General features: G+C 46.2%; 1 protein-coding gene across 1 annotated transcript in view; it reads left to right on the top strand.

The window, feature by feature from the left end:
* Positions 1-22,721, top strand: part of golph3a (golgi phosphoprotein 3a) — a 30,896-nt gene that overhangs the window by 3,054 nt on the left and 5,121 nt on the right. The window contains exon 3 of the mRNA XM_079687851.1: positions 524-638. Coding sequence (XP_079543977.1) covers positions 524-638 — 115 coding nt within the window. The remainder of the gene's footprint in view (positions 1-523; positions 639-22,721) is intronic.

Genomic DNA, 22,721 nt, shown 5'->3' with positions numbered 1-22,721 from the left:
GCAATCAAAAATGTGAACACTTTTAACTGTATCATAGTATTTCATCTGTTTGCATGTTTGTCTGTTCCTATTTATTGTTGTACTGCTGTTGTATTCTATTTAATTATGTTTTTATTTCTCTAGTCTTGTTGTGGTTATTTAACATCTTGCCAAGGACAACAGTTGAAAATTAGCCTGCTGGCTAATACTGGCTCATTTACAACAACGTGGATTAATGTGCACTGTCCTTTTTAAATAAATAAACAAACAAACAATATTTGAAATTTGGGCTGTTGGTTGAACAAAACATTTAATTTAAATATGTCAGCTTGGGCCTCTAGCATTTGATATCGTCTTCACATATTTTCTTGACCAAACAACACACACTTTACAACTGACCTGCCATCAGTTTCCGTGTGAGATTTGACGGCGAATGTCACTCAGCGATGTTAGTAGAGAATTAACGAAAAAACTGAAGCTTGTGTCAATGTCAGCGTCTTTTCTCTGATAACACTTTGTAACCGTCATCATTCTGACCGTGCAGGTGATCTGTAAGTCAGACGCTCCGACGGGTGACGTGCTCCTGGACGAAGCACTCAAACACATCAAAGACACTCAGCCCCCCGAGACCGTGCAGAGCTGGATCGAGCTGCTGAGTGGTGAGTTCAGGGCCTGCATCGGCCCCGCACCCCGTGGTGATGCTCAACTTGAGGGAGCAACAATAATCATTTTAAGTGATGGTAGTTTACTGTTTAACTTTAAGAACTGATGATACTGAGGGAAGAAATAATCTGTTTATGCTTTTGTACAAAAACCAGGGCTGGGCAAGTTAACTTGTTATTATCGCCGGCAAAAATGTTATCGCACAGAAACGTCTTTTTTATTATTATTATTATTATTATTATTATTTAGAAAGCCCGTTGCTCACTGGCTCTGAATACACATACAGACCAAACATGGGTCATAGGTGGGATGTTGATCAATATTGGCTTAGGATGGGAATCATCATGCGTCTCAGCCAATGAGAGCATAGGGGGCGGTCCTAAGACTGCTGCAGCGCTCACATGAACGGAATCAGAAACAAGTGGCGGGGACAGAAACATGGAGGAAGGTACCAAACTCTGACGAGGACATTTTACATCTCTTCAGACGGAGGAGTTATTTGTAACCAACTAGATAACACATTAATGCAGTGGCAAATATCTTTGGTTTTATATTTGATTTGATTACATAAATTAATGTTGAAGTTGAGATTTACAAGAAATATTTTAACTGCTGTAAGGGGAATACTGCTGTTAAAAAGCACCTTATTGTTTAACCTGTTAAGCCCGAGAGACCCTGTTACCGGGGCCCTCCCGCAAGATCTTGCAGGAAATGGTGTCTGAGGGCATGTTCATTTAATAAACTATGAATGTTTTATATCCATGTAACGGGAAGAAACTCATCCAACTGATCATTTTTATTTATTTTTCAAAAAAAAAAACACAATGCTAACGCTGAGCCTCTGAATTAGCAACGAGCGAAACATGCTAACAGATTACTGCACCCAAACTCACTCATAAAACCTTTTTATTTATCCTTTCTGCACATCCAACACTTCGATTCACATCGTGAGATGACACAGAATCGATGGGTACATACATTATCACTATATGATAAGAACTTGTGACTTTATAAACAAAAAAAGACATCAAAACATGTAGCGCTAGGTAGCTAAAAACGCTAACATGGCTTACCTGTGTCGTTGTCGGGTCAAAAGTGGTCTTCAATGGCATTAAAACGATAAAAACGCTGCTGAAATTAATCCATAGGTTAATCCAATGTGTCTGTGTCCCTTTGAAATGATTTCTGATAATCCATAAACTATAATCCTGCTTTTCCGTTTCCAGATGTCAGAGCGAGAGATAGGTTCACTCTGATGCAAACCTGTATGCGCAAAGTCCCCACCTTTTTTTTTTTTACCGTGTGTGTTGGGAAATTCCCCTTCGATTCTATTGGCTCTAACGGTCAGAAAGAGATGTCAATCACCAAAATCGACCAATGGGTTCCAGAGAAACGGTAAAACCCCCATTTCCACCCAAATCACTTCAGAGGTAGTGTTCATTTTGTCAGCTATTTTTTTAATTTAGTTTTAGTCTTATTCCTGTGTTAAATTTCCTTTTTAGTTTTAGTCATATTTAGTCCGCTTCATCCTGTTTTTATTTAGTCAAGTTTTAGTTGACTAAAAGTCTGAGCATTTTAGTCTTATTTTAGTCAAAGAAAATAAATTATTTTAGTCTACTTTTTGTCAATGAAAAATGTTGAGTCTTTTTTAGTCATCAGATTATATAAGGTCTGTCAAACGATTAACATTTTTAATCAGATAAATCACAGTTTAAAAATTAATTAATCATGATTAATCACCATTTGAACTATGTCCAAAATATGCAATTTCTTTATGTATATTGTTATGGGAATGGAAAGATAAATGAAAGAAGGCGGATATATCCATTTAACATACAGTTGGCCTATGTATGTATGTTTATTATAACATTGTTCTTTGTGTCAAAATGGAAGACAGCCCACACACCTATTGTTGTAAATTCCCCTTGTTTTCAGTGGTCTGCGTTGTATCGTTTGTGTTTTTTGGTCAGGCACATTTGGGGACAGCTAATTAGCGCAGCTACGGGTCCTCGAGCTGTTTACCCATGTGCGTTTGATGACAGGACATTATTGCGGTCGCATCGTCACCTACATAATTACCGTCAAAGAGAGAATGCGTTCGTGAAGAATGTGAGCATATATGCAGATCTTTAGTGTTGGTAATGTTATGAGATTGTATGCATAGTGTCCTGCTGAGTCAGTGTGTTAATTAGTCTATTGATGTCCCGTTTTTATCTGTTATGCTGTTCAGAAATGGAGCTAATGCTACAGCTAGCTAGTTAGCTAAGTTAAGCTATTCAGTGATAGTGTGTGGTAGGCTTGGGCGGTATGACGGTATTACGGTATACCAGGGTATTTCGAAATACCGTCGGTATGATTTTCAATACCGTGACGTCACAGACTGTGCGCCGAATCACAAATGCGTTTCATTCTATTACACTGACAAGGAGTTTTGACAGGGACGACATTGGTTGTAATGCACAGCACGCGCCAGCAGAGGGCAGGGGAGGGCAGTCCGTCTTTCCCGCTCTCAGAGCTCAGCACAGAGCTGAGCAAGATGGCGGCAGAATTTGCCGGCCCCGAATTCGGACAACTAGTAAAAAAGAAAAATGCCTCTGCGCCTGTTTGGGACTATTTTGGGTTTACTCGTCGCCAGTGACTTCATCCAGCACAACGAGAGACAGAGGCACTTCTTTGGGAATGTTTAAGACTGGGTGAGTGAGTGTTGACATTTTTTAATCCTATGCAACTGGTTGATGGTTTTGTAGTCGAGGTCGGACGGTTTTAAAAACAAAAGCATTTACGTGCTAAACATTCACGCGAGTAATCCAATGAATCAAATGGAAATAAGGTTTTTAACACATGCACGGAATAATATTGCCAAACTAGTTAGTGATACAGTGTTACAGTGGTCTCAGGCAAGGGGCCAGACTAAGATTGGTTCACAAGACCTCATGAAAGACGACACACAAAGTGAGGATACCCGGCCCGGAGGAAGCCCGGGGTCCCCTTCTGGAGCCAGGCCCAGAAGGAGGACTCGTCGGCGAGCGTCTGGTGGCCGGGCTTGCCACGGAGCCCGGCCGGGCACAGCCCGAAAAGGCGACGTGGGCAACACCTCCGCTTCTCCGTCCCGCGGGCCCACCACCTACGGGAAACAGCGATGGGGTCGGGTGCGCTGCCAGAAGGGTGGCAGTGAAGGCAGAGGGTCTCGATGGACCAGACCCGGGGCGACAGAAGCTGGCTTTGGGGACGTGGAACGTCACCTCTCTGGGGGGGAAGGAGTCGGAGCTTGTGCGGGAGGTGGAGCGTTACCAGTTGGATCTGGTTGGGCTCACCTCTACGCACAGCGTCGGCTCTGGAACCTTACTTCTGGATAGGGGTTGGACTCTATTCTTCTCCGGAGTTGCTCAAGATGTGAGGCGCCGGGCGGGTGTGGGGATACTCAAAAGTCCCCGGTTGGGTGCTTCGTTGTTGGAGTCTACCCCAGTGGACGAGAGGGTTGCCTCCCTACGCCTGCGGGTTATGGGGGGGGAAAACTCTGACTGTTGTGTGTGCTTATGCACTCAACAGCAGTTCAGAGTATACGGCCTTCTTGGAGACCCTGGAAAGAGTCCTGTATGGGGCTCCTGAAGGGGACTCTTTAATCTTGCTGGGAGACTTCAACGCACAGGGCAATGATGGAGACACTTGGAGGGGAGTGATTGGGAGGAACGGCCCCCCTGATCTGAACCGGAGTGGTGGTTTGTTACTGGACTTCTGTGCTAGTCATGGATTGGCCATAACAAACACCATGTTCGAACATAAGGATGCTCATAAGTGTACGTGGTACCAGAGCACCCTAGGCAGAAGGTCCTTGATCGATTTTGTTATCGTATCATCGGACCTGAGGCCGTATGTTTTGGACACTCGGGTAAAGAGAGGGGCGGAGTTGTCAACTGATCACCATCTGGTGGTGAGTTGGGTCGAGTGGCGGGGGAAGCCTCTGGATAGACCTGGTAAGCCCAAACGTGTAGTTCGGGTGAACTGGGAACGTCTGGAGGAGGCCCAAGTTCAGGAGGCCTTCAACTCACACCTCCGGCGGAGTTTTTCGGGCATTCCTGTGGAGTTTGGGGACATTGAACCAGAGTGCTCGGTGTTCAAAGCCTCTATTGCCGAAGCCGCGGCGGGGAGCTGTGGTCTCAAGGTCCTAGGTGCCTCAAGGGGCGGTAACCCTCGAACCTCCTGGTGGACACCGGTGGGGAAGCCGTCCGACTGAAGAAGGAGGCCTTCAGGGATTTGTTATCCCGGGGGACTCCCGAGGCAGTTGCAAGGTACCGACAGGCCCGAAGGGCAGCAGCCTCAGCCGTGGCCGAGGCAAAGCAGCGGGTGTGGGAGAAGTTCGGAGAAGACATGGAAAAAGACTTTCGGGCGGCACCAAAGTTGTTCTGGAAAACTGTCCGACACCTCAGGAGGGGGAAGCAGGGAACCATCCAAGCTGTGTACAGTAAGGATGGGACGTTGTTGACCTCAACTGATGGAGTGTTAGGGCGTTGGAAGGAGCACTTTGAGGAACTCCTGAACCCGAAAACTCCGCCCTCTATGTTAGAGGCAGAGCTGGAGTATGACGGGGGATCGACGCCAATCTCCCGGGGGGAGGTCACTGAGGTCGTCAAACAACTTCACAGTGGCAAAGCCCCGGGGGTGGATGAGATCCGCCCAGAAATGCTGAAGGCTCTGGGTGTTGAGGGACTGTCATGGTTGACACGTCTCATCAACGTTGCGTGGAAGTCGGAAAAAGTACCGAAGGAGTGGCGGACCGGGGTGGTGGTTCCCCTTTTTAAAAAGGGGGATCAGAGGGTGTGTGCCAATTACAGAGGCATCACACTACTCAGCCTCCCCGGGAAAGTTTACTCTAAGGTACTCGAAAGGAGGGTCAGGCCGATTGTCGAACCTCAGATTGAGGAGGAACAATGCGGATTCCGTCCTGGTCGTGGAACGACGGATCAGCTTTTTACTCTCGCAAGGATCCTGGAGGGGGCCTGGGAGTACGCTCATCCAGTCTACATGTGTTTTGTAGACTTGGAGAAGGCGTATGACCGGGTTCCCAGGGAGTCACTGTGGGAGGTGCTGCGGGAGTATGGGGTGAGGGGGTCTCTACTCAGGGCCATCCAATCTCTGTACTCCCAAAGCAAGAGCTGTGTCCGGGTCCTCGGCAGTAAGTCGGACCCATTTCAGGTGAGGGTTGGCCTCCGCCAGGGCTGCGCTTTGTCACCAATCCTGTTTGTAATATACATGGATCGGATTTCGAGGCGTAGTCGTGGGGGAGGGGTCTGCAGTTCGGTGTACTAAGGATTGCACCACTGCTTTTTGCAGATGATGTGGTTCTGATGGCTTCATCGGTCTGCGACCTTCAGCACTCACTGGATCGGTTCGCAACCGAGTGTGAAGCGGCTGGGATGAGGATCAGCACCTCCAAATCTGAGGCCATGGTTCTTAGCAGGAAACCGATGGACTGTCCACTCCAAGTAGGGAATGAGTCCTTACCCCAAGTGAAGGAGTTCAAGTATCTCGGGGTCTTGTTCTCGAGTGAGGGAACAATAGAGCGTGAGATGGGTCGGAGAATCGGAGCAGCGGGAGCGGTACTGCAGTGTCTTTACCGCACCGTTGTGACGAAAAGGGAGCTGAGCCAGAAGGCAAAGCTCTCTGTCTACCGGGCCATTTTCGTTCCTACCCTCACCTATGGTCATGAAGGATGGGTCATCGCGGGTACAAGCGGCCGAGATGGGTTTTCTCCGCAGGGTGGCTGGTGTCTCCCTTAGGGATAAGGTGAGAAGTTCGGTCATCCGCGAGGAACTCGGAGTTGAACCGCTCCTCCTTCGCGTCGAAAGGAGCCAGTTGAGGTGGTTCAGGCACCTAGTTAGGATGCCACCTGGGCGCCTCCCTAGGGAGGTGTTCCAGGCACGTCCAGCTGGGAAGAGACCAAGGGGTAGACCTAGAACCAGATGGAGGGATTATATCTCTTCTCTGGCCTGGGAGCGCCTTGGGATCCCCCAGTCAGAGTTGGTTGATGTGGCCAGGGAAAAGAAAGTTTGGGGCTCTCTGCTGGAACTGCTACCTCCGCGACCCGACCACGGATAAGCGGGAGAAGATGGATGGATGGATGGATAGTTAGTGAATATAGCAAACTTTATTCAATAAGTCAAGTATTTACTCCCGGAAAATGTTTATGTATGATGATATATTGTTAACTTAGCTCACTATGGAAACAACGTCGGACATCTACAAACGCGTCCTGTATCCGATCTCAAAATGTGCCATTTGCACAATGTGTCATGTATGCAGCCCTTGTTTTGCACTTGTGCGCACGTCGCGGCACATTGCGAGCGTCTACCGGCTCGGGCTGCATTTTACACCGAACATATAATATATATTAATATATATTTGCCGCCGAACGCCACCTCACTCAAGTCGACCCAAGTCATACCGTCAGTGGCGGCTGGTGGAAAATAATTTTGGTGGGGCTGTTGATATAGTGAGTAAAACATTTTTTTGGGGGAGAAATTACCCCTTAAATTGGCACTGATACCGTCATATACAGGACTGTCTCAGAAAATTAGAATATTGTGATAAAGTTCTTTATTTTCTGTAATGCAATTTAAAAAAACAAATGTCATACATTCTGGATTCATTACAAATCAACTGAAATATTGCAAGCCTTTTATTATTTTAATATTGCTGATTATGGCATACAGCTTAAGAAAACTCAAAAATCCTATCTCAAAAAATTAGAATAGTTCCTCAGACCAAGTAAAAAAAAAAGATTTATAACAGCAAAACACAATCAAACATTTGAAAATGTCCATTAATGCACTCAGTACTTGGTTGGGAATCCTTTTGCACGGATTACTGCATCAATGCGGCGTGGCATGGAGGCAATCAGCCTGTGGCATTGCTGAGGTGTTATGGATGCCCAGGATGCTTCAATAGCGGCCTTTAGCTCATTAGCATTGTTGGGTCTGGTGTCTTTCAGCTTCTTCTTCACAATACCCCACATATTCTCTATGGGGTTCAGGTCAGGGGAATTTGCAGGCCAATCGAGGACAGTAATGCCATGGTCAGTACACCAGTTACTGGTGGTTTTGGCACTGTGGGCAGGTGCCAGATCATGCTGGAAAATGAATTCCTCATCTCCATAGAGCTTTTCAGCAGACGGAAGCATGTAGTGCTCTAAAATCTCTTGGTACACAGCTGCATTTACTCTGGGCTTGATGAAACACAGTGGACCAACACCAGCAGCTGACATGGCTCCCCAAACCATCGCTGACTGTGGGAACTTCACACTGGATTTCAAGCAACTTGGATTTTGCTCCTCTCCAGCCTTTCCCCAGACTCTGGCGCCTTGACTTCCAAATGAAATACAAAACTTGCTTTCGTCTGAAAAGAGGACTTTGGACCACTGTGCAATTGTCCAGTGCTTCTTTTCCTTAGCCCAAGTCAGACGCCTCTTCCGTTGTCTTGAGTTCAGAAGTGGCTTGACCATGGGAATACGGCTATTGTAGCCCATTTCCCGGACACGTCTGTGAACATTGACTTTTGATACCTGGACTCCAGCTTCAGTCCACTGTCTTTGAAGCTCCCCCAAATTCTGGAAGCGACTCTTCTTCACAATGCTGTTAAGGCTGCGGTCATCTCTCTTGGTTGTGCAGCGTTTCCTGCCACATTTCCCCCTTCCAACAGACTTTTTGTGGATGTGCTTTGAAACTGCACTCTGTGAACAGCTTGCTCTTTGAGAAATTTCTTTTTGTGTCTTACCCTCCTGATTGAGGGTGTCAATGACGGTCCTCTGGACAGCAGTCAGATCAGCAGTCTTCCCCATACTTGTGATTTAGTTTACTGAACCAAGCTGAGTGTTTTTCAAGGCTCAGGAAACCCTTGCAGGTGTTTCGAGTTAATTAGACGATTCAAGTGATTCGTTGAACACCCTACTAGTATACTTTTTCATGATATTCTAATATTTAGAGATAGGATATTTGAGTTTTCTTAAGCTGTATGCCATAATCAGCAATATTAAAATAATAAAAGGCTTGCAATATTTCAGTTGATTTTTAATGAATCCAGAATGTATGACATTTTTGTTTTTTTAATTGCATTACAGAAAATAAAGAACTTTATCACAATATTCTAATTTTCTGAGACAGTCCTGTACCGTATACCACGGTATGATGTCAGCAAGGTATGACGGTATGAAAAAAATGATACCGCCCATGCCTAGTGTGTGGATGAGATGCTAACTTAGCCTTGATTAGCCATGTGTGTGTTTGCAACGTGTTTAATGTGTTTTAGCCTCAATAAGAATTGCTGTTGCTTATTATTAATAACCAGAGTCTGGTTGGTTATTGTAATGTGAACCTTATTTCTATTTCTGTGTATTTTGCAGAAACCATTCATTCATCATTAAATACTGCTACAGCTGTTGTAAGAAGCATTCAAGCTGAAATAAAGTCCAAAGACTGTATTTCCTGTCTCCGCGTCTACTCTCTAACCGGAGTGCTGTTTTTGGATGAAGCGGCTCCGGCACAAACTTCACACAACATAAGATTCCCCAATATTGGTCCTTCGAGCCGGATAGCTTCACCCACGACAGCGCCATGGATGCACAGGAAACAGCAACAGCTACGATTGGAGCTCATGGAGGAAGACAGTGACAGCTTCCAACACACCTGCAAGGCTATAAGGTCAGCTTACCACAGTCTCTCTTGCCTAATCCTACCCCCCTTCAATATGACAGTGCGCGTCAGCTGCGGTCACTTAGCCTGCAAACCGGGTTAGCAGCTGAGAATGACCAGCTACACACTGAAATTGGACGCCCTCCCTCTTACTCCTTGCCAGGAGCAGCAAATAAGGCAAATTTGTGGGACATGGCACCTTATGCTAGCAGCATGCCTGACCTGCAGAATATGTGTGTGAGGCCTCGACTACCATCTCCCTCAGAAAAGAGCTGCTACAGTCACCAATTGTCAGAATACAGCCTCAGTGAGAACGGATCTGGCCCCCTCTCGTCACCTCCACCTCCAACCCACTCACACTTGTTGGACTCACAAGCAGATAACCGCACCTTACAGCAGCAGCCGTTATCCATCCAGCTGGGACAAGCCACCAAGCATCAGGATAAGCTGCCAACGACAACACTGCTGTGCACGACTAAAGCGACATTCCAGTCTCAAGCCCTCCCAGCCTTCATGCCGAGTCAGAATCAGGAGAGAAGCATATTGACTCAATCTCTACCACCAACAGTCAAATCTGCACGGTTGTTTGGAGCTGTTCCTAAGCCAACAGCACTTCTGGATAGAAGCACGGTCATGTCGTCACCTATCGTCCAAGGGATGCAGACAGCCGGTCATGTTGGCCAACAACTGCTGACAACTACAGGGTACCAGCCTGCTCACCAGCCATACAAGCCTGTACCTCCTCCTGTGGCAACCATGTATGGCAGCATGCAGGAGGCAACACAAATCACATATCAGTTTATGACGACGACATCCGCAGCAAACCAATATGTTCCGGCTGTGCCAGTGGCCCAACATCCAGTTGTTATGCCTCAGCAATCTTCCTACATGCCACACAACTGGTCTGTAGCGCCCTCACCTTATACACAGTCTGATGTCCCCCAGCAGACAGCGTATCAGTCTCTGCCTGTCCTTCCGGCACAGTATGCGTACCAACAGCCGCAGTACCCGCCGTAGTACCAGCAGCCGCAGTACCAGCAGCCGCAGTACCAGCCGCAGTACCAGCAGGGCCATCTAAAACCGGCGTACCAACTGCAGCCTGGCCCATCGGCTCAGCCAGCCTATCAACTAGTGCCTTCCATCCCTGGTCCATTTAATGCAGCAGCCTGTACCAGCCCTGCCAGTCCAGTATTCTGTTCAACCACAGCAGTCACTGTGCGGGTCAAATGCTCCCCTGCCTCCTAGACAGCCAGTCCCAGTACCTAAACTGCCTAAATTGGTGCGTGACAGCGAGAGAGAATTTACTGACCTAAAGATGGCGCTGGACCACTTACTCAGTGACCACACTGAACTGTCTGAGCATTACAAGTACCGTGTTCTCATGGAACAACTAGTTCTGGATGAGGCCCAGTTAATAGCCCAGTCCTGCAGGCACTACGCCCAGCCTTACACGGCCGCCATGCAGGCCTTACAGCGGCAATATGGAGAGCCACACCAGCTTGTACATATCGAGATCGCAACTATACTGAACTCTCCTGACCTCAAAGCTGGAGATACCAAAGCATTCCAGAGCTTCACGCTAAGCGTTGACCTATTAGTAGGTATGCTGACGTCGTTGGAGGGACCCAACGGGATGGAAGTGATGTCGACTGGCCATGTCGATCGGCTCCTTAGCAAGCTCCCTAACCATTCAAGGGACGGCTTCGTGGAGCATCTACAGGTTCAAGGTCGCCTTAACCGAATAGCCTAAACCCGTAAAACCTCCGCGACCTCTCCAACTGGCTAAGGTGGAAGGCCGAAGCTCAACGACTGTCCGAAAGGATAGCACAGCGCCATCGGAGTGAAGGTATACATCCCCTTAAAAGAGACAATCAATTTCCTGCACCAAGGCCTCGCAACCATCAGGTCTCAGTTTACCATGGCTCTCACAAGTCTGAAGCTGAAAACCATCATCCTTCAGAGACGACTCGGCCAGAGGCTAAGCTGCAGAAATTCAAGAGGATGTGTCTCTTCTGTAAGAGTGATGAGCATGACCTGTCACAGTGTTCAAACATCATCCAGTGCTCTCAGGAGAAGGTTGAAAAATGGATAGTACACGGCAAACGTTGTCGTAACTGCGGTCGCACCAACCACCGGCAAGAAGCTTGTAACTTAAAGAAAGCATGCAGTGAGTGCCAGGAAATACACCTCAGAGTTCTCCATTGTGTTGCTAAGCCAAGTCCACGCGTCTACCTCATCACGCCAAAGAATCGTGCTGTGCTCTCCAACTCCAAGCAAGGAGGGAAGGTCTACCTCAAGGTGGTGCCAGTCATCATCAGCCATGGGTACAAGTCCCTTGACAACTACGCGACCCTGGACGATAAATCTGAACGAACAATGATACTGCCAGCTGCAGGTCAACACCTGGGACTCAAAGGGGAAGCTGATTCTCTCTTTCTGCAGACCATCCGCCAAGATGTGGCCAGCCTGACTGGTGAGTCTCTTGACTTCCATGTGGCCTCTCTGACACAGCCTCCTAAGCAGCATCTCATTACGAGTGCCTTTACAGCGGGTCAGATAGCCTTATCAGAGCAGTCCTACCCTGTGACCGCACTCCAGAAGCGTTATCGCCACCTGAAGGGGCTTCCGCTGAAGATCTTTAGTTAGGTTCAGCCGTTACTGCTAATGGGCTCGGATTGCACCCACCTGATCACAGCCACGGAGCCAGTCACGGTCGGCCTCAAAGGTGGACCCACAGCCATAAATACAGCACTCGGCTGGGCACTTCAGGGTCCGGATGGGCTAACATCTGTCGACTTCATGCTACTTCGCATCTGTCAAGCCAGCAGCAGATGACCTCACCCGTGGCAAGACAGTAGCTGAGCTGGCCGCACCAGATCGGTGGATTCAAGGTCCAATATTCCTACGTGGCCTGTCTGACCAATGGCCGTCGCTTCCTGCCCCCACAGAGCCCGAAGATACTGACGAGCACAAATGAGCTACCTTCTGCGGCCTAACGCGAACGAGTTCAGTACCTCCAACACCAGATGTCACACAGTTTGACACATGGACAGACTTGGTCGAGGCTACCAAGCAGTTACTTCACGGGGCGGCAACTGACCTTTCCTTGCCTCAGTCGGACCTGCGTGACGCTGAAAGCCTCCTGTTGCAGCGCAGCCAAGCAGAGATTGAGTGTCTTAGGGCTGGAAAACCAGTAAAACCTGGCAGTAAGCTCATTATGCTTTCACCAGAGATTGATCCTGTTATGGGTCTGATCCACGTCGGGGGAAGATTTCGCCACATGGAGACTTCCTGTGATATGGAAATTCACCCCATTGTTCTCGATCCCAGCCATGCAGTCACAAAACTCCTCATTAAGGAAATGGACGAGCGCTTGCTCCATCCAGGGCCCGGCAGGGTCTTTGCTGAGACTAGGCGCCAGTACTGGGTCCTGCGTGGAAGACAGGCCGTCAAGCATCATCAGAGGACTTGCACTGGATGCAGGAAGTGGAAAGGGAAGCCAGTGATACCGATTATGGCCGACTTGCCTTCTGCCCGTCTGCGGCTCCTCGAGCCTCCATTCTTCTCTACTGGGGTCGACTGTTTTGGGCCGTATACCGTCAAGGTAGGGCGGCGCAGTGAAAAACGGTGGGAAGTCATCTTTAAATGTCTCACCATTCGCTGTAGCCACCTAGATCTGCTTAATAGCATCGATGCAGATGCTTTCCTCTTGGCCTTGAGGCGATTCATCACTCGGCGCGGCACCCCCTTCGAGATTCTCTCAGATCAGGGGACAAACTTCCGGGGAGCAGCTAGGGAGCTTGAGGAGGCGTTTGCTGGAATGATGCCCCAACTGCAAGAGGAACTTGCCAAGAAACAGATCAAGTTTCGCTTTAACCCTCCAGCATCTCCCCACTTTGGTGGTGTGTGGGAGCGTGAGATATCAGCACTCAGTCTCTCCAGGGAGAAGTCCTCCTCACCTTGTTAGTTGAGGTGGAAGGTATCTTAAATGCCAAACCTTTAGGCTATGTGTCATCAGACCTCGCAGATCCGGATCCTGTGACGCCAAGAATGTTGCTGATGGGGCGGCGGGATGCCTCCCTTCAACAAGTATCATACGCTACAGACACTCTCAGCAAGAGGCGGTGGCGTCATTGTCAAATGATGGTTGACCACTTCTGGGTGCAGTTCATCATAAGCTACTTGCCATCCCTTCAAGTCCGCCACAAGTGGCGGCAGCACACTGATGGTCTTCTTCAAGGTACTGTCGTGATGATAGTTGATCCTCAGCGTCCACATGCCCACTGGCCAGTGGGGAAGGTCGTCAAGCTGAAGGCCAGTGTTGATGAATGCATCCGGTCGGCTGAGGTTCAAGTCGGGGACAAGACGTCTGCGACCCGTGGCACGCCTTGTGCAGCTACCCGCTCTATTGGACGACGATGGTGATCCAGGGACTTCCGCTGCACCTTAGGGAATTTATTCTGTTTTACATAATAGCTATGCTATTCTGGGGGCGGCTGTTGTAAATTCCCCTTGTTTTCTTTGGTCTGCGTTGTATCGTTTGTGTTTTTTGGTCAGGCACATTTGGGGAGAGCTAAGTAGCGCAGCTACGGGTCCTCGAGCTGTTTACCCATGTGCGTTTGATTACAGGACATTATTGCGGTCGCATCGTCACCTACATAATTACCGTCAAAGAGCGAATGCGTTCGTGAAGAATGTGAGCATATATGCAGATCTTTAGTGTTGGTAATGTTATGAGATTGTATGCATAGTGTCCTGCTGAGTCAGTGTGTTAATTAGTCTATTGATGTCCCGTTTTTATCTGTTATGCTGTTCAGAAATGGAGCTAATGCTACCGCTAGCTAGTTAGCTAAGTTAAGCTATTCAGTGATAGTGTGTGGATGAGATGCTAACTTAGCCTTGATTAGCCATGTGTGTGTTTGCAACGTGTCTAATGTATTTTTAGCCTCAATTAGAATTGCTGTTGCTTATTATTAATAACCAGAGTCTGGTTAGTTATTGTAATGTGAACCTTATTTCTATTTCTGTGTATTTTGCAGAAACCATTCATTCAATCATTCTACATTCATTCATCAATCTCCATTCAACCATTCATTCATCATTCAATACTGCTACAGCTGTTGTAAGAAGCATTCAAGCTGAAATAAAGTCCAAAGACTGTATTTCCTGTCTCCGCGTCTACTCTCTAACCGGAGTGCTGTTTTTGGATGAAGCGGCTCCGGCACAAACTTCACACAACATAAGATTCCCCAATACCTATCAATCATCAAACTATGGGGTCTTATTTCATTACTTGTTGATTTCTATCAACACGGGACGTGGAACGTTGTGATCAGCTGTTTTAGCGCAGTTCTCCAGTGAAGGGGCCGGGAGGGGTCTCCCTCCGCAGCCGGTTGGCGTAGTTTTGGCACAATTCCGTTGTACAGACCGACGTTAACAGCAGCCCTGTCTGTGCACACGGAGACCGACTCTGTCATCCGGTGATCTAACCGCCTTCAGGAAAAGCTTCACAAGTACATCGGTACGCAAATGCGCTTTGCGACACAAGTGACGGTAAGCATTTCAGATTACGCACATAACCTGCGTACCAGTTATGTGCACCCCTGCAATACAGCAAAAGTATTCTCCGTCGGGACTTCTGCAACAACACCAAGCCGTTATCTTGATTCTGATTGGCCAGAAGACATTATCAAAGATGTTCTATTGAGAAGACGATCACTACGTGACAAAAGTTTTCAAAACCGTTTCTGGTCTTCGGTATTTCGAAGTGGCTACTGAAATCAATCTTACTAACTGCTGTCTGTGCAATTCTCGGCGCGAGTTGGCGGACTTTATTTAGCTTACTTTAACATCATTTTTCATGGTGGGGCTAAGCCATTTCTTGGTATGGGTGTAGCCTACCCCAGCCATACCCTGGCGCTGCCACTGGTGGGATGTATGGGGCGGGCCATTCTGCACATGCGTTAAATGCGTTAAATATTTTAACGCAATTAATTCAAAAAATTAATTACCGCCATTAACGCGATAATTTTGACAGCATTAGATTATATAGAACAGTGGTTCTCAACCTGTGGTACGCGTACCACTGGTGGTACGCCAGCTCCCGCTAGTGGTACGTGGAGGAATCTGACATATAAAAAAAAAAAGATTAAATTATTTTTTTTATTTTTTTTATTTTTATTCAAAGGTGGGGTAGGTAATTTTGGAGAAACCAGCTCGAGTGAGATAGAATTTGAAAATACACAACCGGAAAAAATATGCCACTTCCTTACAGAGCCTTCCACAGAAGATTTTTTATGGATTTTTTGTCAAAGAACTTAAGATATTCATTGCTATCGGGATGTTAAGAGCATTCCATGGAATATAACAAAAAGTGTATCTCGAGCCGGTTTCTCAAACGTACCTACCCAACCTTTAACCTTTACACATAACACAGACATATAAAATACAGGAAACACAACTAAGTAAACAACAAGACGAAAAGCAGTCACTACATTGTGCACATTTGGGACATTAAGGTACACTATTATTACTGCAAGAGCAGCTGATGGTAAGGACCTCAGACAACTTCAATTTAAAACAGGCTATAGGGACAAGTGCCATCAGTTTGAGGCTTGATTGAATAACATTAATTAAAAAATAAATCATACTATCAAAATACTACAACAAATGATAATAAGCTTGAGATAATTGAAACTGTGGTTTAAATTAGTTCTAATAGGCTATTGCTGTTTTTAGATTTAGAAACGAAAACATTTATTTTATTTTATTTCTGGCGTTGCTAATTACGACCTTACTACCCGCTAACGTTGCAAGCAAGCTAAAGAAAGAAGAAAGCTGAATGATGTTAAAAACGTGGCTCAAAACGGGAGGTATTCGGAAGAGATGTACAGAGGAGAATATTACCAGCGAAAGTGAACAAGTGAATGAGGAGGAGGACAGTCATCAACCGAGCACAAGCGCAGGCTCCACAAGCAACGCAAAAGTGATATGCACAGCTGCTGTGATGGAGGAGAGAAGTGACTCAGGAAGAAGACATTTGCTCAAATAATGGAGACACACACTTGTCCTTAATTGTTGTCTTTTTTCTTATCTCTTTTCTTTTTTACTTTGCCACCACAGAAATGGCAATAGCAAACATCAGCAGACTGAAGATGAGCTATTAGCCCTTAGGCTCGTCTGCTCCTGGAGGCTTTCATTATTATTGTAGAACTGAATTCCCAATAGGACATTTTCTGTTACGATGTAGGTTGTTGCAGGAGGCCTACATTCAAACTTTGGTATAGGTCCAGGAAATGACATGTGTGTACAGTTGACATTTGTTGTGTGAGAATAAGTTATTATTTTGTTCTTTATATTCTGAGAGAGAGAGAGAGAGAGAGAACATTTTTTTTTTTTGATTTGACTAAGCTGCATCAGAAATGAGCTCCTGAACAGAAAATCGAAATTGGACCTAAAAAGTGAGACATTTTATAGGAAAATCTGCAGAATTAACTCCAAAGAAGAGTTAACGACATTGACCAACAGAAAACAGAGGAAGAAATGCAATTTTTGGATGTATTTTTGAGTTGAAACTACTAACTAGCTTTCAACTACCAATTGACAACTGTCAACCGTCTAGCTGTGGACTGCTAGCTGTGGGCTGTTACCTGCCACTGTTGGAAGGAGCTGCACCAAAGAAGGTAGCGGAACATTATAAACTGTGAATTATTTCATGAAGATAAAAAGAAAGGAAAAGAGAAGTATTTGTAAGCTAATTAATTAGCCTAGCCTCTCTTTGGAACAAAACAAGTGGTCGCCATGGAAACTGTCCAGCAGGCAAAAAAGAACTTCTCAGAGCAGAGGGAAGAGAGATTGAATATCCTGCTAAATGCAAGAGTGTAAATGCGAAGGACAAACACAAGGAGAAGACACTGTGTGGAAACCCAGAGGTCCTCTTCACTGACTATGCCCAACAAAAAGGAGGAAGGAAGAAGAACAACCTCATATTCTTCACTGATTCCATCTATATCTGGAAAGATACTCTGTGCAGGAATTATGCATACGTATCCAGAGAGGGCATCGGCTCAGGAGGCAGATTAAAAATCTGTAAAGATGAACACCTTGACAAAGATGACTCTCTGCTCACCATCACATACTACACCAAAGGAAAGGTCATGGTCCAAGGGAATGAAGCCAACCTGGAGTCATTCCAAGAGGCATTTCCCCTGTTGAAAGCTGAGGTGGACACAAAGAGGATCAATGTCCCCTCTGATGTCCCCTCTGATGTCCCCTCTGACAGCGAAGGTGATGAGAGCCCAATAGAGAACCCCAACACCTTGTCCATCTCTGCCCCTCCCACACCGGCCAGCTCCAACAATCGGCTGAAGGAGAGTATGGCCCTGCTGGAGCTGGACTTTGCAGAATTCAAAGAGCAGACCCAGGCCAGGCAGTCTGGTCCCCCAGACAACACTCTGCAGCAGCTTAAAGAGGACCTCCAGCAGCTCAAGAGCAACAACGAGGCTTTGGCATCTGACCTCAGAGGAAGTGTAGAGGCACTCAAACAGGAGAACAGTGTGCTCCGTGTTCAGTTAGCCAAGGTGAGGGAGGATGCTGAGTGTAGAGAGAAGAGCTTCACCAGGCAGGTCCAGCACCTGACAGAGAAACTCTCATCAGTCCTCACAATGACGAGTAGAGAGACACAGACTCTTCCTGCCAGTGTCCCTGGCCCACCCTCTCTGCTCAGCACCCAGCCCAACAACACCCTGGCCCCTCCTGATACACCCACACAGCCAGCTGCCCACAGCCGGCTCTGCCCCTCCCAGCCTCCCTCTACTCAGCAGGAAGAACAAGACCCACAAGTGGTCCTGCTGGCTGACTCAAACGGGAAGTTCCTGGACCCAAGAAAGCTTTTTCCTGATAAAAAGGTGCTGTCTAAACACTGCGGCACCACAGGCCAGGCCATGAAGCTGTTGAAAAAGGAGACCCTCAGGAGCCCTCAGTACCTGGTTATCCACACGGGAACAAATGACCTGCACACCCTCCGTAGGGACACTGCTGAGGCAGTGAGGAAAATGGCGGAGCAGGCCAGTAAGGAATTCCCCGACACCCGCATTGTGGTCTCCACCCTGCTACCAATGACAGACACCCCTCCTCATGTCATCCATGACATTAATATGGAGATCAGAAAAGGATGTGCCACCTTACCAAATGTCCACCTGGCCCTCCACTCAACCATTGGCCCCTGGGACCTCTATGATGGACTCCACCTACACAGAGAGAGGGTGGGGATATTTGCAAAGACCCTCAAAGATGCAGCCCTGGGACGCAGTCCTCCCACCCTAGAGGCCTTATAGAACCTCCCACACCGCTTCCTCCCCATCACCACCCCAGGATCACCACCCCTGCTGTGAGGAGACACAACAGCTCAGCCTGGACCTCCCACTCCCCACGCCCCCAACACACCCAGAGGAGGCTACTTTCACCCAGCTCAACACCTGCACAACATCAGCAGCAGAGATATGCAGCAACAGCTGCTCCTTGTCTCCCTCCCCGCCTACAGCAGCGGAGCTATGCTGCAGTTGTAGCCCAGCCTGCTGGGACCCTCCCTCCCCCTGCTACCTCTGAACTGGGAGACATCAGGATGATGCTGCACACCCTGTGCACCCGACTTCTGTCCAGCTAAGACATTACATTTATATGTTATCGTAGTAATCAGTACAATAGCAATATTAGTGAAAATAGTTGTTATATTTGTTGTTTATTTTTTTTATATATTTGTCTCACTATACAGGTTCATTTTGATTGTTTGTTTTTGAAAAAAAGATGCGTTCTTTTCATATAAGCTGTTGGAATATTCAGGGACTCCACTCCTCATCCTTTGAGGTTAAGAGTGAGAATCCAGAGTTCTTAGAATCTATCAAAGATGTTGATCTAATTATATTAACAGAAACATGGTGTAAAAATGATCTGCTCACTCACTGTCCTCCAGGTTATAATGAAGTCATGGTGCCCTCTATAAAATCAAAAAACATACGCAAGGGCATCGGGGGGGATCTTGGTGTGGTATAAAGGAGATCTTTGCCATCAGATCTCAGTAGTAAAACAAGGTAAATCACACATTTGGCTAAGGTTAGATCAAACCCTGGGCATAACTGACAGGAATCTATATGTGTGTGCTATTTATATACCCCCAGTAGATTCTCCTTATTTTGAAGAAGACATTTTTGAAACTCTCCATTCAGAAATAGCCTATTTTCAGGCCCAGGGAAATGTGCTTCTAACTGGAGATCTGAACGGACGAACAGGAATTGAACCTGATGTCATAGACCCACAGGGCAGCCACCATGTATTTGGTGAGCCCCCCCTGTTTACCACACCAACCGTCAGCCATCGGAACAGCCTTGACTCTGAAATCAATCAGAATGGCAAAGAGATAGTGCATCTCTGTCGGGCCTTAGGCCTGTACATAGTGAACGGGAGGTTCAGAGGGGACTCTTTAGGGAGATTCACATACTCCTCAGCTCTAGGGTCTAGTGTAGTAGACTATGCAATCACTGACATGGACCCCTCCACTATCAGTGCATTCAATGTCAGACAGCAATCCCCCTTTTCAGATCACAACCAAATCAATGTGTTCTTTAAAGTCTCAGGTCAAATGAGTGACACAACAAGGGAACCCAGTAAGCTGTATACATTAAATCCTACTTCCAGATGGGCCCCAGACAGTGGAGACAAATTCACCATGGCCTTGAACTCACCTGATCTGATGAATGACATGTCACTATTTGACCAAAATCAATATGTTCCTACCAAAGATGGTGTAAACATGGCCATTGATTATATCAATATGATATTTCATAAGGCAGCTATTAAAGCTGACCTTGTAAAACAAAAGCGGAAGCCTGTTAAAAGGCAAAACGCTGACAAATGGTTTGACCAGGAATGCAAGACCATCAGAAAAGACCTGAGAAAAATAGCAAATGAAAAACATCGGCAACCAAACAACCCAGCCTTACACATTAGATACAATGACGTTTTAAACAAATATAAATGTACAATAAGGAAGAAAAAACAAAATGATACCCACATGAAACTTGAGGATATTGAGAAAGCCATTGATCAAAATCAATTCTGGGATCTGTGGAGCAACTTCAACACAAAACAACCACAAGCATTACCCATCCAAAACGGTGACATCTGGAGAGAACATTTTGAAAGTTTGTACAAAGACATACCAATAAATCTAATGAATTCAGATCAATGTATTACAAAAGAGAAACTCCAAACATTAGAAGAAACTATTAAAGACCACCAAAACCCCCTTGATTTCCCAATGACTTGGGAAGAATTGACCACACAGACACAATCTCTCCGGCCAAGGAAAGCTTGTGGCCCAGACAACATTAAAAACAAAATGCTCAGATGCAGCACCCCAGAGATGTGCATGTACAGTGTTAAAGCTGTTCAATATCATATTGCAGTCAGGATGTTTTCCTGACATCTGGTGCAAAGGGCTCATTTCCCCCATTCATAAGAGTGGAGACAAATCAGACCCTAATAACTACCGTGGCATCTGTGTCAGCAGCTGTCTGGGGAAATTACTCTGTAGTATTCTAAATAAAAGAATACAAGATTTCCTTAACCAACAATCCATCTTGAGTCAAAATCAAATTGGCTTCCTTCCAAAACACCGCACCACCGGCCATGTATATACCCTTCACACTTTAGTTAACAAACATGTACACCAAACAAAACATGGTAAGATATTCACTTGTTTCATTGATTTCAAAAAAGCTTTCGACTCTATTCGGCACGAAGGGCTCTATTATAGACTTCTACATTGTGGTATAGTGGGCAAAATGTACGATCTGGTTAAATCAATGTATTTAGGGAATAAGTGTGCTGTTAAAATCGGAGACAAACAAACTGAATTCTTCACCCAGAGAAGAGGTGTTCGTCAATGTTGCAATTGAAGTCCCACTTTATTTAATATATATATAAATGAACTTGCTGTTCAGTTGGATCACTGTGCTGCTCCTGGCCTCTCCCTCCTAGATAGAGAGGTGAAGTGTCTGCTTTATGCTGATGACCTTATTCTGCTGTCTCCTACTGAACAAGGACTACAACAACAGCTGGACATAGTAGACCAGTACTGTAAGAACTGGGCCCTGGCAGTCAATATGAAGAAAACTAATGTCATGGTTTTCCAAAAACACCCCAGATGTCAAGAAGAAATACCAGTTTACCATAAATAATCATATCATCGAACATAGTACGAGTTACACCTACCTCGGTTTAACCATAACAGCATCAGGAAGTTTCAACATGGCAGTGAATGCACTCAAAGAAAAAGCCAGAAGAGCTCTAAATGCAATTAAGAGAACATTTTATAATGTCCAAATTCCAATTAAAATCTGGCTCAAAATCTTTGATAGTGTGATCCAGCCCATTGCGCTGTACGGTAGTGAAGTATGGGGTCCACTCAGTCACCAGAGCTATACCCGCTGGGACAAACATCCAACAGAGTCTTTACATGCAGAATTTTGCAGATACATTTTACGTGTTCAGAGAAAAACACCAACAAATGCATGTAGAGCAGAATTAGGCAGATACCCACTGATCATTAACACTCAAAAGAGAGCACTGACATTCTTTAACCACCTTAGGTCCAGCCCCCGAGACACCCTCCACTCCAAAGCCCTCCAAAGCCAAGAGCTAACCCCAGAGAAGAGTCCCCTATGTCAGCTGGTGCTGAGGCTAGCTGCCCCCTCTCAGAGCCACTCTGACCAGTCTCTCAACAACACTGCTCTCCAAACACCAATCACAGTCAAACGCATTATAACACAATGTAAAGACAACTATTTACAACATTGGGAAGAAGAAACTAAAAGCCAAAGTAGATTAGAATGTTACCTGGCTCTAAACAGAGAGTATGAGCTGGCAAAGTATCTCTCTACTGTCAGAGATAGAAAGCAGAGACAGATCCTAACCAAGTACAGGCTCAGTGACCACAAACTGGCAATCAAAACAGGAAGACTCAAAAGATCCTGGCAACCAAAAGAGAACAGAATATGTGGTCACTGTACGACAGGTGAGACTGAGACAGAGATGCACTTCCTCCTGAAGTGCCAAACATTCAACGAAGTAAGGAGCATTTACTGGAACAAGTTGAACTCTGTAATCCCAGGTGTCAAGGAGGTTGATGACCTCTCAAGACTGAGAGTACTCCTAGTAGAAGGAGACAAGGCACACCTTGCTGCCCAATATGTATACACATGCCACAACCTGAGGGTCAGTGAATGAGACACACACACACACACACACACACACACACACACGTGTTGAAATGTAATTGTATCACTGTATATATATATCATCAATAATATGTAAACATTTGAAATGTATGTTAATGTT

This window comes from Notothenia rossii, assembly GCF_949606895.1.
Source record: "Notothenia rossii genome assembly, chromosome: 6".
NCBI lineage: Eukaryota > Metazoa > Chordata > Actinopteri > Perciformes > Nototheniidae > Notothenia > Notothenia rossii.
Note: the sequence above shows the minus strand (reverse complement) of the source record. Positions and strands in the feature narration are given on the sequence as shown.